The sequence below is a fragment of the Oncorhynchus kisutch genome, linkage group LG17 (assembly GCF_002021735.2).
Source record: "Oncorhynchus kisutch isolate 150728-3 linkage group LG17, Okis_V2, whole genome shotgun sequence".
NCBI classification, from domain to species: Eukaryota; Metazoa; Chordata; class Actinopteri; order Salmoniformes; family Salmonidae; genus Oncorhynchus; species Oncorhynchus kisutch.
Genome location: NC_034190.2, coordinates 37,756,661 through 37,774,409, shown reverse-complemented (window position 1 = coordinate 37,774,409; position 17,749 = coordinate 37,756,661). Strand labels below are relative to the sequence as shown.

The following is a 17,749-nucleotide window of genomic DNA, read 5'->3' as shown; positions in this document are numbered from 1 at the left end:
CCTTTCCATCTCTCCATTCATATCTCATCCCTTCCTCTTTCATCTCTCCCCCTTATCTTTCCCTCAGACATTCTACAACTCTACAGACTACTCGTGGTGCCGATCGGCGCGCTGCATCTTCATCAAGTACAACAACGAGGGCCTGCTGCAGAGAAACCTGTTCAACCTGCAGATCTACAACGTGGTGGCCTTCCTGTGGTGCGTCAACTTTGTCATCGCCATGGGCCAGTGCAGCCTGGCCGGGGCCTTCGCCTCCTACTACTGGTCCTTAAACAAGCCCTCGGACATCCCCACCTTCCCGCTGTCCCAGGCCTTCATCCGCACAATACGGTAAGGGAGTAGACTAACGCTTCAACAGTAGGGGTGTGGTGGTGCCTTTCCTTGCCTGGCCACTAGAGGGTCCACAGACCATATACTGAGTGTACAAACATTAGAAACACATTCATAATATTGAGTTGCACCCCCTTTTGCCCTCAGAACAGCCTCACTTTGTCAGTGCATGGACTCTACAACCTGTCAGTGTTCCACAGGGATGCTGGACCATGTTAACTCCAATGCTCCAAGTTGGCTGGATGTCCTTTTGGGTGGTGGACCATTTTTGATACACACGGGAAAAAGTTGATCGTTGCAGTTCTTTTTATTTAACCTTTATTTAACTAGGCAAGTCAGTTAAGAACAAATTGTTATTTACAATGATGGCCTACTGGGGAACAATGGGTTAACTGCCTTGTTCAGGGGCAGAACGACAGATTTTTACCTTGTCAGCTCGGGGATTCGATCCAGCAACCTTTCGGTTACTGGCCCAACGCTCTAACCACTTTTTGACACACTCAAACCAGTGTGCCTGGCACCTACTACCATACTGCGTTCAAAGGCATTTAAATATTTTGTCTTCCACATTCACACTCTGAACGGCAGACGTACACAATCCATGTTTCAAGGCTTACAAATGCTTATTTAATCTGTCTCCTCCACTTCATCTACACTGATTGAAGTGGATTTAACAAGTGACATCAATAAGGGATCATAGCTTTTACCTGGATTCACCTGGTCAGTCTGTCATGGAAAGAACAGGTGTTCCTTATATTTTGTACACTCTGTAATCTGAGCCAGAATCAAATGTTGTATTTTGCTTTCCATTCAATTAACTCAATCTCTCCCCCTATGTGTTTCTTTCTTGTGTCTCTTAGATACCATGTTGGCTCCCTGGCATTTGGTGCTCTGATCCTCACCCTCATCCAGATAATCCGGATCATCCTGGAGTACCTGGACCACAAGACCAGAGGTAAGGCTGGAGGCCGCCTTGGACTTCCCTTAAACTGTTATTATTATCCGATTCAAACATGTAATCAATCTATTATGTATGTATGTGTCTCTTTCTCTCTAGCGGCTCAAAACCCCTGTTCTCGGTTCCTCATGTGCTGTCTGAAGTGTTGCTTCTGGTGTTTGGAGAAGTTCATAAAGTTCCTCAATAGAAACGCCTACATCATGGTCAGTCTCCACTATGTCACCATAACATCATCACTAATACCTGTTAACTCCAAGTCCCTGTCAGTCAATCTTGCTCCCTCAGTTCACCAGTGTAGAATATTTCTGGAAGGCTATGTGTCTAATACACACTCCTCTTTTTTTCCCACAGATTGCCGTATATGGAAAAAACTTCTGTCTCTCCGCTAAAAACGCATTCATGCTTCTAATGAGGAACATTGTCAGGTACAGTATGTGCTCTAGTAATGGTTGGTATGCCTGTGGGAAGGTGTAGACATGTTTTTTCCCTCTTACATAAGAACATTTTGCATGGATTTGATTGACTGCTGTGGAACCAAAGCTGAGTGGTGGGGACATGTTTTCCTGACTGTGCATCTCCACTCAGGGTGGTGGTGCTAGATAAAGTGACGGACCTGCTGCTGTTCTTTGGGAAGATGCTAGTGGTGGGAGGAGTAGGTAAGAGGACAACATAATTATTGTGTTATCATTGGTGGTAGTTCTGAATGAATGGGAGCTCCTTTGGTGCATTTTACAGTCCAGAAGTGTGATTGAATAACCGGTCTAAATTAATCTAATCTTTAACCAATCCTCCTCTACTCTTCTCTTCTCAGGTGTCCTGGCCTTCTTTTTCTTCTCTGGCAGAATAAGACTACCAGGCAGCAATTTCTGTACTGAAATGCTCAACTATTACTGGATGCCCATTATTGTAAGTGACATATATATACATACATACACAGGTAATTAAATGTGTGTTAGAGAAAGAAATTGACAGTGGTGTGTATGTCTTTGTGGTAACAGGTGGTTGTGGTGGGAGCATACCTCATTGCTCATGGATTCTTCAGTGTGTACAGCATGTGTGTGGACACACTTTTCCTCTGCTTCTGTGAGTAGAGCACCTCCAGCAACAAATATTACTGTATCAAATACTGAACACTCATGCATTACATTGTTACATATCTTGCTTCATTGCACAATTTTTTTTCCCCCAACATGCCTGTTGATTTTCTCTCCCTTTCTCACAGTGGAGGACTTGGAGCGACATGATGGAACGATGCAGAAGCCATATTACATGTCCAAGAACCTGATGAAAATCCTCAATAAAAAGAACAGGGGACCTAAAAATGGCAAAGGAAAGGATTGATGAAGTAGTGCCTTTAGACGAATTAGAACCACAGTTACTTTCAATATCCTAGAAACATCCTATAAATGACATGTTTTTCCTTTCAGATCTTTCAGCCTTCTCTCCTTCTGTTTCCCCCCTTCTGACATGTCAAAGTTGACCCATAATGGATCACTTTTTTTGTACTTTCAACTTGAGATAACATGTGTCCACGCTTATAAGTGATTAGATATTTTCTTAAATTCCATCTACTGCTAACAATTTTAATTTACCAAAACTAGAGCTTTTTATTACTCTAACCAAAACCAAATGTTTATTCTCTCCCAGTGCTTATTTGTTTTTAAAAAATATACCTTTTTCTCAAGTGAGCAAATTATTTATTAGATACAGAAATCGCTTCCATAACTGTTTTAAATACTTTTTTTTAATGATCCTCAGTATTCTGTATATTGTTTGTTTAAGGTCTCTATTTTTTTTTAAATGTTATGTAATATTGTAGATATTTTGTACATTTTTTTAATCTAACTTTATTTTAAAAAAAATCCCCCATGCTGACATCACTCCTGAATATTGCCTTGCTCTACAGGAATATACCTCTGGTTTATTTCACACATCAGCTTGAATCAGTGGTGCATGTGACCTTCTGAAATGTTCTGTAACTCTTGAGACACTTGCAGGCTGCAGCCCCTTGTACATGGGAGCTGAAGACACAGCTCTCTTTAGCAGAACTAATAGCAAGTCAGGTATGAGGTGTCTCAACGTGATCTGAGCATTTCCTATTATTCTGTACGTAAATCCGAGACACTCCATTTAGTGAATGGTATGTGTTTATTTGTGGCTCGCTTACATCCAATTAGTATATGTTGCAAAATGTACAATATGTTACGAATTCCAATTTGTTGGTGCTAATGTTTAGGTGGCTAATGCTAACGTCAGCTATCTCTAGTGGATAAGGAAGGTTAGGTTAAAGGGTTAGCTAACATGCTACTTATCCGTGATGAGATTCGAACACGCAACCTTTGGTTTGCTAGATGTTCACGGTTCACGTTATATGCCCACCCACCCTATTTTTGTTTTTGTCTTAAGTAACCTTCTGTCTTATATTACATTTGTTATGGTTACATATCATACTAATTTAAGTGTCCCGGATGTAAGTTTACTATATTACGTCTAGTCTGAGACCAGTCTGGTCCCCTATTTCTATTGTTATTAAGTATGGACCCTGGAACAAATCAAATTCAGTCTAGAGTGAGCACATCCATCCATTTGGCTGCATGCACTCAACACAAGTACTTTCAGTTGTCAAGTATCAATGTTCATTTACCTCACATACTGTACTACCCAATATGTCATAATCTCACTACATTCCTCAACCTCTTGTCTCCTGAGACCCAGAGAGGGAATGCATGTGGGAGTCAGCAATCATGTGATCTACTAATCACGTGATCATTCAACAGTCCAGTACAAGAGCAAGTGCCTCTACTGTTGAGCCAAATTCTAGTAGCATTACATTGCTGTAATGCTACTAGAACAGTTTGGGGGTAAACAACCTGTGCAACCATATGATCATCTCTACTGCAATCATATTACTAGATGGGCTACACCTGATCCAGCTAATTTAGGTTACAATGAAGCTGAGTAATTATTTTATTCTTGACATGGATCTAGTGTTCTTTGTGGTTGAATGAATCCCATCTCTGCCTCACCCATTGCCTTTAACAATTCAGCATATTTGGACATTTCATAAACAGACAACACCGGCCACATTAAATGTATTAAACAACTATTTATTCAGACAGAGCTTTGGAAATTGTTTTCCTGCTGTGACCATTTGGTTTTGCACAATGTCTCACTGTTGTCTTGCACAAGACTCAACACAAATGTAATTTCATTTTTTTTTGGGTCAAAAATAAACTCATAATACAAATGCTTAGCTTGATCAGACAGTGATATGCAAGAAATGACAACCTGTACCCCTTCCTTTCCTCAACCCCTTGTATGGCTGGTGTTGTTTAGTAAGGTGCTACAGAGTTCTTGGACACTTGATCTTGAGCCCATTTCATATACTTCACAGGAGTTTATCATAATTAAATGGGTAGGGTGAAATGGAAGTTAGTTTCCTTTTCATACACTGCTCACTCGCCTCTGGTTGGCTCATATGTGCATCATATGCAATAGATTGTACCATTCAGTGAGCGTTGTACAAAAGAGTAACTTGTCTTTCACTAGTGGAAGAGGGGGACTCCGCCACATGTCAGGTTGCCTGGTTAAACCAGAGGTCTCTCACATGTCTCAATCCCATGGCTGGTCGTTCAGAAAAAGGAAAAAACAGCATTTACAATATTCATATATACAAATGTATACACAGACCGATACAAACACAATCAAGAGAAACACTCATTGCAATAGAAATATGATAATAGTCCATGTCACGTTGGGAACAGTTCATGTTTCTCACCGCATGTTAGTTTCTTGGCTGCAGATAATGACAAATACTCATTCTGACTTGAGTCAAAAAGGCTCTGGCAAACACTGTATTGACTTCTGCACCTGGGCCGTGTTCAGTAGGCACAAAGCGGAAACAGTCTGAATTTGTCCAAAAAACACGTTGCAAAATGTTTTTTTAATGAACGTGACCCTGCTGTCATCTTTTCCTGTGCAGCACTGTGCCCAGCAACACAACCCCCAGGGCCAGTTTTTCAGAACATTTAATCCAGATTGAATGATCCTGTGTGTTCAGCTCATTTTGCTTTGTAGATATAAATGTTACAAACTATTTGCTCATATGTGGCCAATTCTCCACAAAGCACAACTGTACACAATACTGCCCACTCCAGCCTTCCCGTACACTATCCTCATGACTCTTTACAATAGTTTTAGTCTGTTAACCTATATGATAAAGAACTCTTAAATCGTATGATTATATCCACTATACAGTGCATTTGGAAAATATTCAGACCCCTTCCCATTTTCCACATTTTGTTACAGCCTTATTCTAAAATGGATAAAAATGACATTTTCCTCATCTACACACAATAACCCATGACAAAGCAAAAACAGGTTTAGAAATTTTGGCAACTATTCAATGAAACCAAAAAACGTATTCAAACCCTTTGCTATGAGACTCAAATCATTGATCATCCTTTGTTTCTACAACTTGATTAGAGTCCACCTGTGGTAAATTCAATTGATTGGACATGATTTGGAAAGGCACACATCTGTCTATATAAAAAGGTCCCACAGTTGACAGTACATGTCAGAGCAAAAACAAAGTCAGGAGGTTGAAGGAACTGTCCGTGGAGCGCCGAAACAGGATTGTGTCGAGGCACAGATCTGGTGAAGGGTACCAAAACATGTCTGCAGCATTGAAGGTCCTCAAGAACACAGTGGCCTTCATCATTCTTAAATGGAAGAAGTTTGGAACCACCAAGACTCTTCCTAGAGCTTGTCGCCCATCCAAACTAAGCAATCGGGCGAGAAGGGCCTTGGTCAGGGAGGAGACCAAGAACCCGATGGTCACCGACAGAGCTCCCGAGTTCCTCTGTGCAGATGGTTGTCCTTCTGGAAGGGTCTCCCATCCCTGCAGCACTCAACCAATCAGGCCTTTATGGTAGAGTGGCCAGACGGAAGCCACTCCTCAGAAAAAGGCACAGGACAGCCCGTTTGGAGTTTGCCAAAAAGGCACCTCAGACTGACCATGAGAAACAAGATTCTCTGGTCTGATGAAACCAAGATTGAACTCTTTGGCCTGAATGCCAAGCGACATGTCTGGAGGAAACCTTGCACCATCCCTACGGTGAAGCATGGTGGTGGCAGCAGCATCATGCTGTGGTAATATTTTTCAGCATCAGGGACTGAGATACTAGTCAGGATCGAGGGAAAGATGAACAGAGCAAATGACCTCAGAGTGGGGCAAAGGATCACCTTACAACAGGACAACAACCCTAAGCACAAAGCCAAGACAATGCAGGACTGGCTTTGGGACAAGTCTCTGAATGTCCTTGAGTGGCCCTGACTTGAGCCTGATTGAGCAATTCTGGAGACCAGAAAATAGCTGTGCAGCGATGCGCCCCATCCAACCTGGATCTTGAGAGGATCTGCAGAGAAGAATCCCCAAATACAGGTGTGCCAAGTTTGTAGCGTCATACCCAAGAACACTCAAAGTATCCCTTTAATATGATGGACAAAATACAAGAGGTGTCAAATATTCCATGGTGCTTCAACAAACTACTGAGTAAAGGGTCTGAATACTTAAATAATACTTTTTTTCTTTAATAAATTTGCAAACATTTCTAAAATGTTTTTGCTTTGTCATTATGGGGTAATGTGTGTACAGTCGTGGCCAAAACTTTTGAGAATTACATTAATTTTCACAGTCTGCATGATGGCAATTTGCATATCCTCCAGAATGTTATGAAGAGTGATCAGATGAATTGCAAAGTCCCTCTTTGCCATGCAAATGAACAGCATCCCCCAAACACTTTTCCACTGCATTTCAGCCCTGCCACAAAAGGACCAGCTGACATCATGTCAGTGATTCTCTCGTTAACACAGGTGTGAGTGTTGACGAGGACAAGGCTGGAGATCACTTTGTCATGCTGATTGAGTTTGAATAACAGACTGGAAGCTTCAAAAGGAAGGTGGTGCTTGGAATCATTGTTCTTCCTCTGTCAATCATAGTTACCTGCAAGGAAACACGTGCCGTCCTCATTGCTTTGCACAAAAAGTGCTTCACAGGCAAGGATATTGCTGCCAGTAAGATTGCACCTAAATCAACCATTTATCGGATCATGAAGAACTTCAAGGAGAGCGGTTCAATTGTTGTGAAGAAGGCTTCAGGGCGCCCAAGAAAGTCCAGCAAGCGCCAGGACCGTCTCCTAAAGTTGATTCAGCTGCGGGATCGGGGCACCACCAGTGCAGAGCTTGCTAAGGACTGGCAGCAGGCAGGTGTGAGTACATCTGCACGCACAGTGAGGCGAAGACTTTTGGAGGATGGCCTGGTGTCAAGAAGGGCAGTAAAGAAGCCACTTCTCTCCAGGGAAAACATCAGGGACAGACTGATATTCTGCAAAAGGTACAGGGATTGGACTGCTGAGGACTGGGGTAAAGTAATTTTCTCTGATGAATCCCCTTTCCGATTTTTTTTGGGGGGCATCCTGAAAAAAGCTTGTCCGGAGAAAACAAGGTGAGCGCTACCATCTGTCCTGTGTCATGCCAAAAGTAAAACATCCTGAGACCATCCATGTGTGGGGTTGCTTCTCAGCCAAGGGAGTGGGCTCACTCACAATTTTGCCTAAGAACACAGCCATGAATAAAGAATGGTACCATCCCATCCTCCGAGAGCAACTTCTCCCTACCATCCAGGAACAGTTTAGTGACAAACAATGCCTTTTCCAGCATGATGGAGCACCTTGTCATAATGCAAAAGTGATAACTAAGTGGCTTGGGTAACAAAACATGATATTTTGGGTCGATGGCCAGGAAACTCCCCAGACCTTAATCCCATTGAGAACTTGTGGTCAATCATCAAGAGGCGGGTGGACAAACAAAACCCCACAAATTCTGACAAATTCCATGCATTGATTATGCAAGAATGGGCTGCCATCAGTCAGGATGTGGCCCAGAAGTTAATTGACAGCATGCCAGGGCGGATTTCAGAGGTTTGGAAAAGAAGGGTCAACACTGCAAATATTGACTCTTTGCATCAACTTCATATAATTGTCAATAAAAGCCTTTGACACTTGTGAAATGCTTGTAATTATACTTCAGTATTCCATAGTAACATCTGACAAAAATATCTAAAGACACTGAAGCAGTAAACTTTGAAAATTAATAATTGTGTCATTCTCAAAACTTTTGGCCACGACTGTAGATTGAGAAAAATAATTGAATCTATTTTAGAACAAGGCTAACAAATTGTGGAAAAGGTGAAGGGGTCTGAATACACTGTAGCTCTAATCCACATTATTAGGTCTGTCTTCTCTATATGACTTCACAGTGCAATGGCAGTTTGTTAAGATTATATATAAAGTTGTTAGTGTATCCATCTGTACACTAGTCTAAAGAATATTCATAAATTTGGTTCGTAAATCTACGGACAAATTATTCAATCGGTTAAATTGTAAACAGGAATATCCAAATACATTTTCCCCAAATTGTACTTGACGGTGATACGTTACTCTTTGGCTTGGAAAAAAAGTGGCTATAGTGATTAAAGAAAAACATCGATGTTATCAGGTAAATCCCATTCTCACCCTCCCTTACAACTCAAACGAGCTTCATTTTACTCACCCTCACGCTTGGGTATCATCCACCACCAGAGTGGTGTCTGTGTACTCTCCCAAGTGAGTCTCGTAAATCATTTGGATACACAAATCTTTGACTGGTTTGTGTTTCCTGAACTAGATATATCTTGCTAAGAGAACTGCCAGTCATCCCACCACCCATCTATAGTCTAAAGCAGAGGTGTCAAATATTTCATGGAGGGCCTGGTGTCTTCGGGTTTTTGTTTTTTCCTTTAAATAAAGACCTAGACAGTAGGTGTGGGGAGTTATTTCCTAATTAGTGACCTTAATCCATCAATCAAGTACAAAGGAAGAGCATAAACCCACAGACACTATTGAGTAAGTGGGTCATTTCTGGTGTTTTGACATGTGTATGAGTGTGGGCACCTTTCCTTTCCCTCCCTCTCCCTTACACGCTCAGCAGCCAGAAGAAGAAGAATATGGCCACGAACAGGAAGAGAGAGTCCTGCCAGTTGTTGCCGTTGCCTTGGTGATCGGCTGCATATGCATCTGGGGGAACAGTGATAACATTGCAATGACTAGTCAACAGCTATCGCATCAAGGAATAAATGGATGGTTGTGTGTGTGTGTACCTGCTCTGTGGTAGGGGTCATTGGTGTTGAAGACTGTGGTGAAGAAGCCGAAGGGGAAAGCACCGATCCCAAAGGACATGTGGAAGCCATTGTCCCCGAACCCCTGGAAGGGCTGCAAGAAGAGGACAGAAAGGAATAGTGGTCTCTCATTACAAATAGAGTAAACACAGAAAATAACCATGTAATAAACATATTAAAAGGATACTTCGGGATTTTGGCAATGAGGCCCTGTATCTATTTCCCCAGAGTCCGATGAACTCGTGGATACCATTTTTATGTTTCTTTGTCCAGTATGAAGGACGTTAGAGGTAGTTTTGAAAGCCAATGCTATCTAGCATCAGCGCAATGACTGGAAGTCTCTGAGTATCTGCTAGAATGATAAAATACCGAAGTATCCCTTTAAATATCGATTAAAATCTAAGCGATGAAGAGGAGAGGAAGACTCACCCCTCTGCTCTCTGGCTCTGTTCTCTGTCCCGGAGGACGAGGCGGGGTTTTCAACCTGGAGGACGAAACACCAGTTAACCAATGCAGTTTCTCAGTGTCACACATTCACAAATAATGACACACAGACAAAAAAACACACGGTGTACCTGGGGTCCTCTTGGCTGGAGCTCCCTCTGCCGTAGAGGGGGATGACTTTCTCTCTGCTGATGCCTGCTTTACACACAGGACACTGCTGTTGGCTGGGTCGCGTCTCCAACCACTGACACAGACCGAGGAGGGAGAGAAAGAGATCATATGACAGGTGAGACAGAAGCCATACCGTACCGTCTGTTCAATTCCGTCAGTCTATTGGCTTGCACTGACTTACTGCAACGTGCCACACACGTGGCACGTTGCACGTTGCTGTTCTGTGTTATGTAGCATGATTTGTTTAAAAAAAATTAAAAAATGGGGGGAGAAAACCCCCACATTATACCATGCACTTTCTGTGTCGGTAATATAAGAGAGTTGTGCAATATAGCACGAAACAGTGTCAAATACAAACAGCTGGGAACACAAGGCACTGAAGTAGTGTTGACACTAATTCTATCAGTTAGCGCAGTAACTAATGAACGAAAAACATTGATTCTCAAAGGAGAAGGATATGCAATACTATGCATGGTGAAATGTACGTTACAGCTAGTGCTATAATCTAAAGCACCGCAAAGACAAAAAGGGGGTTCACATAAAACACTGGTGTAATGAATGGGAGCTTGAGAACATTATCAACTTTAAGCTGCACTGAGTCAACTGACTGACCAAGGTGGTCTCAGGTCATGTCATCGGACTGGGAGCTGGTTTCAACCAGTAGAAAAAGTGTAGCCTAATATTTACCACCACTGTGAAACTAAAGACAACACCTTTAAAATGGCATACTTACTTGATGAAGGCAGGGCCAGCTGTGAAAGAGAGGAGGAGAAAGATTAGTGTGGGTATTATGAATGGCGTCACCTAGAAACATGGTGACATTTGGAGCAACCTCCTAGCGGCCTACTTCATCGAGTCTGAATTGATACACAGAGATTCTCAATTGCATACTCCTCGCATCCTCGCCTCCTTCTCAAAACCCATTGGATGAGAAAGCTGAGGTCCCGCCCCTCTGACCTTCTCCAATGAGTTTTGAGAAGGTGGTGTGGAGAGAAGACACAAGGAGTATGCAATTGAAACTCTCCCATAGGGCTAGTTAGTGTGCTAGATTTTGGAATCCATATTCACCTTATTTTCCAGTAGGCCCCCCCACCTACAGGATGCATCTGGTTACCCTGTTCTGACCTTAACGGTGTGAGTGATTAAAATCATCCGGGCTCCCCATCGCTAATGTTAATTAGCTCCATTGGTCATCGCTCGTTAGCACAGTCTCACCTCGCTGCTGGCCAGATTAATGCATTGTGGAAGAGAAGGATGGTACATGTACAGTAACACGGCACAGGTGTGGCATATCAAGAAGCTGATTTTAAAAAGCATGATCATTACACATGTGCACCTTGTGCTGGGGGAAATAAAAGGCCACTCTAAAATGTGCAGTTATGTCACACAACACCACAGATGTCTCAAGTTGAGGGAGCGTGCAATTGGCATGTAAGACTGTCCACCAGAGTTGTTGTCAGAGAATCAAATGTTCATTTCTCTACCATAAATTGCCTCCAACATTATTTTAAAGAATTTGGAAGTACGTCCAACCGGTCTCACAACCGCAGACCACGTGTAACCACGCCAGCCCAGGACCTCGACTTCCGGCTTCTTCACCTGCAGGATCGTCTGAGACTAGTCAACCCGACAGCTGATGAAACCGAGAAGTATTTCTGGCTGGAATAAAACCCTTTTGTGGGGAAAAACTCATTCTGATTGGCTAGGCTAGGCTCCCCAGTTGGTGGGCCTATGTCCTCCCAGAAACACCCACGGCTGCACCCCTGCCCAGTCATTTCAAATCCATAGATTAGAGCATAATGAATTTATTTAAATCGACTGATTTCCTTACATGAACTAACTCAGTAAAATCATTGAAATTGTTGCATTTATATTTTGTTCAGTATACATAAAATATCTAGTTATATTTTTTAGTTCAGTAATATGTGTTCCATCAAGTCTCATTGATCATCTGAACTGGAGAGTTTTTTCTGTCGAGGACAGTCTATTCTTACTCCTCTATAGTGACAGTGCCTCTGACACCAATCCCACTCTTAACCCTGGAGATGTAACTGAACTCCACACGAATGAGTCAATGCATGCATGTTTACATGACAAACAATGCAACTGTAGCCAACAACTTTGCAGAAACTTGAAGGTCAACGCCTGCCGTTTGTAATACATGATTCAGGTGGCAATATTGGGAAAATCTAAACCAGTGATGTGTCATCACTGGTTTAGATTTTCCCAATATTGCCACCTGAATCAATGATTGTTTAGTGGGAGTCACCAAAGTTATCCATTGCGCAGTGTCTAATCGCTATTAATACACCCAACGCAGAAACTCAAACACTGACTTGAGTTCCATGCAGCAACCAGGTGTGTACCAGAGGCATTCACTGTTACATTGCAAACGTCAGATTGATACAATGTTGGTGTAGCACAGGTGAAGCTGGAATGGGACATGAATCAAATTTCATAAGAATGATTTTGGCAAGATGCTGATGGCTAAGCAACTTCCAATAATGGACTAAAGAAGCCTAACTACTCCTTATAGACCAATGACGTTACATATTCTGTTTAGCGGCGAATTGGTAGCCTGGGTACTAGTCTCTTTAGCTAATCCACTCCGTGTACTCCATGTCATGTGCCCATGGCAAGGAGTGGAACGTAAGATAAAAGAGACTGGCCCTCAGAAAAGCGAATAAGTTCTGGAAGCCAAAACAGCTAAATACTCCCATCTAAAAGTGAATCGATTCTCAATTGCGGTAATGTTCTAGAAACATAAACCACTCTACTTACATATCACACAAAAAAAACATCAAATGTAACAAACTGTACATTGAATTAATATTAATAAAATGTGCGAACATTTTTGTAAAGGCATGAGCATACACCATTGTCAAATCCACTTTATTTCGATGGGTTGGCTAATGTATGAAGCTCAGCCAACCAACAACACTCATTCATGATTAACGTTCGCTATTAACTAGACCTCCAAGTTAGCCATCTTGATTTCTAGTTAGCTAACATTTAACTATATAAAAAAATAAGCCTTGTGTATGCATTTGTCATCGAAGTATGGGTGTGAACCAACAAACCACCAGCTTGTTATCTTAGAGAAACTGGCTAGCTGGAATTTGTTAGAAAAGATAAACAAGGCAATGCCAGATGACTAGGTATGTAAGCAAGCTGCTAGCAGCATACAACATTCCCTACTCGACGATTGATCAAAAGGATCCCCGCCTCGTACCAGAACAAGTGCCCGCACAAACTGATGACAGCGTCCCTTGCTGTGTCCAAACAAATGTTGCATTCGAATGTGGCCCGATCTGGCTTGCGTTCTGTCTCTCCGCCGCTTCCTCCCGGGCCATCGCGCTCGTTGCTGTTCTCACCATCCGGGAACCCTCCTCTGCTTGCAGGCCCGCCGTCACTCGAGGACCAGGGATCCGCGGCCGCCATAATTGTTTACTGAAAAAGTAATAACTCCGCCAGACGAGAGCTAGCTTCGAGATTTCACCGTACCTGTGCACCACCCCGCCCGTTTCCGTAAAAAAAAAGAAACAACTGGGAGGAGTTTAAAGGTCCTGATCAGTCATTCGGATTCCCATGTAAAATAGACGTTTGTGACTGAAATATCACCTATAATATTGTGGGGGGATAGAAATCCCAAAAATATAAGAAAACGTGCTTTTTCTCCCGTGGCTAACTACCAGAAAGTTTTAAAAACAGGCTGAGTGGGTGAGTGGGCTTATATTGATGACTGGCAACCCTATGAAACGCCTATGTGAATGATGCAGTGAGCAGTGTTGCATTAATACACAAAGCAACTCACACAACATTGAAATTGCAAATCTCCCATTTGGCATGTCTCTTGTGAGGCGATTCACAGAAGTGCTGACTGATGTGTTGACATACCAACTGCATTATTGTTATAAACGACCCCTTTTCCCGTTTGGTCCTTGCTGGTTGAAGACCTAGCTAGCCAGACACATTTTTATTTTATTTAACTAGGCAAGTCAGTTAAGAACAAATTCTTATTTACAATGACGGTCTACACAGGCCAAACTCGGACGACGCTGGGCCAATTGTGCCGCCCTGTGGGACTCCCATTCACGGCCGGATGTGATGCAGCCTGGATTCGAACAAGGTACTGCAGTGACGCCTCTTGGGAGCCCCTAGAAAGGAGAAATATATCAGTATCTTTGCCATAGATGAATAGTGTAAACGTTTTATTATATTTGCCGACACCCTACATCCATTTTTTTTGCAAACACACCTTCTCCGATGTTTCAAGTCAGTACTTATTAAAATTAGGTAAGAGAATATCATCATGTTACCATTGGTGTATTAAAATGAGAGTTAGGGTGATGTCACCCTTTACTCTTAAAAATTTATCCAAATGTTTAACATGGAGAGGACCAGTAACTTTATGATCAAACTTTAAAAATGTAGAAGCAACAGTATTTTTCATACTTTGATCATCATACTTTAATCTGGTTTCGTCCAAATATCATCCAATTTCATGAAATACTTGATTTTCACTGTTCATGACCTTTAAAGTTTGTGACTATATGGAATAGCCTACAGCTACAGACGAGATCTACAGTTTAACTACCACTAAAGTTGTACTTAATGTTTTGAAGCCAGAGGACGAGTCTGAGTCTTGTGCATCTTTCTCGAGCTTTGACTTTTCGGCCTGAAAATCACTGACGTCATGATTTGACCTTGGTTTTTTTCGAGATCTCAGTTGTCTTGAAAGCACCAACAAGCCCAGGTACTTCCCACACAATTGCGGGACCTCAGTACTTGAGAAGCGGGAGAAAGACACTGGCGCGTTTGAGTGGTAAGGAGAAAGCCGACTGTAGACGAAAGTCGGGGGAAGTAGCCTACAATTTACAATCTGTAAAAAGAATGAGAATAGAAAGGTTCAGAACTTTTGTGAAACATCACAGCACAGTTGAAAAATATATGGCAAATAGAAATCCAATATGGATGGTGTTAACAGGTGAAGGTTGGGACTAATAACGACTAATAACAACAAGATAACTCATATAAAACATGCTGTGCCCGTAATACGTATATAGGTTAAGAACTTTTTTGAAAGAGCGTTGTTTGAAAGATATAGCAAATAGAAATCAAACCGGAGGGACATCATACATGTATGGGAGAGGTTGAGGGTGGAGGAAGGACAAGACTTAAAAACAAACAAAATAAAACTATTGTAAAATAGACTGTGTCCATAAAATGTATATAGCATGTATAAGCTGGAAATACAGGCCTAAGCGTTGTTGTTCACTAGTTTGCTCCAATTGGGGGTAGTTGCGGTGGTAGGGTAATAAAGGAAATATATATATATTTTTAAAGATATGTATGTATGTATATATATATTTATATTTGCAAAAAAATATATGGGGGATTGGAAGTGATGCAGACAATCTATCTGCAATATTAAAGCTATGGGTGTTTTCTGTTAAGAGAATGTGTTTCTTGTTAAAAGACTAAATAGCACTAAAGGGAGTAAGCAAAGGCACTATGTGTAATCCTGGGATTAAGTGTATTTATTTGTATAATTCTATAATGGCCTATAGTTATCTGTACTTAATCCTAGAATGGCCCGTAGTAATATTATAGTCCGATAATGGCATGTAGCAATCTTATAATTGCCTATAGTAATCTGTACTTATTATTTTCTGGAAATAATGTATAGGTGCGCCATCAATATAATTGATCCAAGGAACTAGGAAGGTGAAACCCCACCTAGAGGAAAGAACTTAGATTTGGAGACAATGGTGGAGTAAAGCCGAGGAGATATGGTTATTAGCATAAAGTGGAGGGACTATGAAACTTGTATAAGCATGAAACTCTATAAAAAGAGTGGACTGAGACTGAGTCCGGCAGATGGTCCATGGGCCAGCTCGGCTTGTTACTTTATATAAAGTACATTTGAATTCACAAGTTCCGGTATCTGAGAAATGTGATTGAGTGAACATTTCCACAACAATGCTGGTCTACCTCCTAAATTTAACAAAGAAAAAAGAAATAAAGAATATAATATAAAAAGTCAGACAACTTCTGCTGTTTCTATGAAATGCGACAATGGCAGACATGGCATTCGCCTTAGTTATTGCCAACGAAGTGGATGCTATCTCAATTCCACTTCTCCGACACCAGTGGTTCCCAAACTTTTTATAGTCCCGTAACCCTTCAAACATTCAACCTCCAGCTGCAAACCCCCTCTAGCACCAGGGTCAGCGTACTCTCAAATTTTGCTTTTTACCATCATTGTAAGCACACACACTATACGATACATTTATTCAACATAAGAATGAGTGAGTTTTTGTCACAACCCGGCTCGTGGGAAGTGACAAAGAGCTTTTATAGGTCCAGGGCACAAGTAATAATATATTAATAATCAATAGTTTTGCTCTTTATTTCACCATCTTACATATAAAACCTTACTCGTTCATCGAAAATTGTGAATAACTCACCACAGGTTAATGAGAAGGGTGTGCTTGAAAAGATGCACATAACTCTGCAATGTTGGGTGAGAGAGTCTCAGTCTTAAATCATGTGCCTGTATTTAGTTTTCATGCTAATGAGGGCCGAGAATCCACTCTCACATAGGAATGTGATTTGAAAAGGCATCAGCTCGATTTGCCAAGGCAGGATACTTTGAGCGCAGCCCAATCCAGAAATCTGGCAGTGGCTCGGGAAAATACCTACGTAGTTAGTTGCGCACCCAACTCACTCAGGTGCTTCGCTGTATCACATTTGACCATGTCCATAAACTTCAGTTCATTTGCACACAACAAAAATCATGCAATGATGGAAAGACTTGTGAGTTGTCCTTGTTAATGCAGACAGAGAAGAGCTCCAACTTCTTAATCATAGTCTCAATTTTGTCCCACACATTGAATATAGTTGCGGAGAGTCCCTGTAATCCTAGATTCAGATCATTCAGGTGAGAAAAAACATCACCCAGAAAGGCCAGTCGTGTGAGAAACTCGTCATCATGCAAGCGGTCAGACAAGTGAAAATGATGGTCAGTAAAGAAAACTTTAAACTCATTTCTCAATTTAAAAAAAATGTGTCAACATTTTGCCCCTTGATAAGCAGCACACTTCTTTCTGTATGTGGTAAAAGTGTTACATGGTCACTGCCCATATCATTGCATAGTGAAGGAAATACACGAGAGTTCAGGGGCCTTGCTTTAACAAAGATAACCATTTTCACTGTAGTTTCCAAAACGCCTTTCAAGCTGTCAGGCATTCCCTTGGCAGCAAGAGCCTCTTGGTGGATGCTACAGTATACCCAAGTGGTTGGATGCTGCAGTATACCCAAGTGGCGTCGGGAGCAACTGCTTGCACGCGTGTACCCACTCCACTGTCTCCCTGTCATGGCTTTTGCGCCATCAGTACAGATACCAACATGAGCAGAAGCTACGTTTGGCTACATACGGACCTTTAGTGGAATTCCCATGAGAGCGTAACAGTTAATGTGATTGGATGTTAATTATTTGACTAGGCAACCTGTATTTGACATTGTGTTGTTATTTCGCTGAACACTAGATGGTTACATTTTATATTTTCTAATGGGGCTATACATTTGAGTGAGGTTTTTTTCTCACCTGAGAATCCTGTTGATTCTCA

General features: G+C 41.7%; 2 protein-coding genes across 4 annotated transcripts in view; one reads left to right on the top strand and one right to left on the bottom strand.

Moving 5' to 3' along the window:
* LOC109907613 (choline transporter-like protein 4) overlaps positions 1–4,537 on the top strand; it is a 43,556-nt gene extending 39,019 nt beyond the window's left edge. For all 3 annotated transcript variants that reach the window (XM_020505684.2, XM_020505683.2, XM_031793774.1), the window contains 8 exons: positions 68–330; positions 1,191–1,285; positions 1,388–1,491; positions 1,640–1,713; positions 1,874–1,944; positions 2,100–2,194; positions 2,287–2,371; positions 2,511–4,537. In XM_020505684.2, the coding sequence (XP_020361273.1) occupies positions 68–330; positions 1,191–1,285; positions 1,388–1,491; positions 1,640–1,713; positions 1,874–1,944; positions 2,100–2,194; positions 2,287–2,371; positions 2,511–2,629 (906 nt within the window). In that variant the 3' untranslated portion in view covers positions 2,630–4,537. The remainder of the gene's footprint in view (positions 1–67; positions 331–1,190; positions 1,286–1,387; positions 1,492–1,639; positions 1,714–1,873; positions 1,945–2,099; positions 2,195–2,286; positions 2,372–2,510) is intronic.
* On the bottom strand, positions 4,380–13,706 carry LOC109907612 (E3 ubiquitin-protein ligase RNF5-like). The gene is made up of 6 exons (XM_020505681.2): positions 13,351–13,706; positions 10,852–10,870; positions 10,079–10,191; positions 9,933–9,987; positions 9,486–9,597; positions 4,380–9,402 (listed from the first exon to the last, which is right to left on the bottom strand). Exons 1-6 carry the CDS (start codon positions 13,557–13,559, stop codon positions 9,302–9,304), a joined length of 609 nt encoding a protein of 202 aa, XP_020361270.1. The 5' UTR covers positions 13,560–13,706; the 3' UTR covers positions 4,380–9,301.
* Between the last annotated feature and the right edge of the window lie 4,043 nt (positions 13,707–17,749).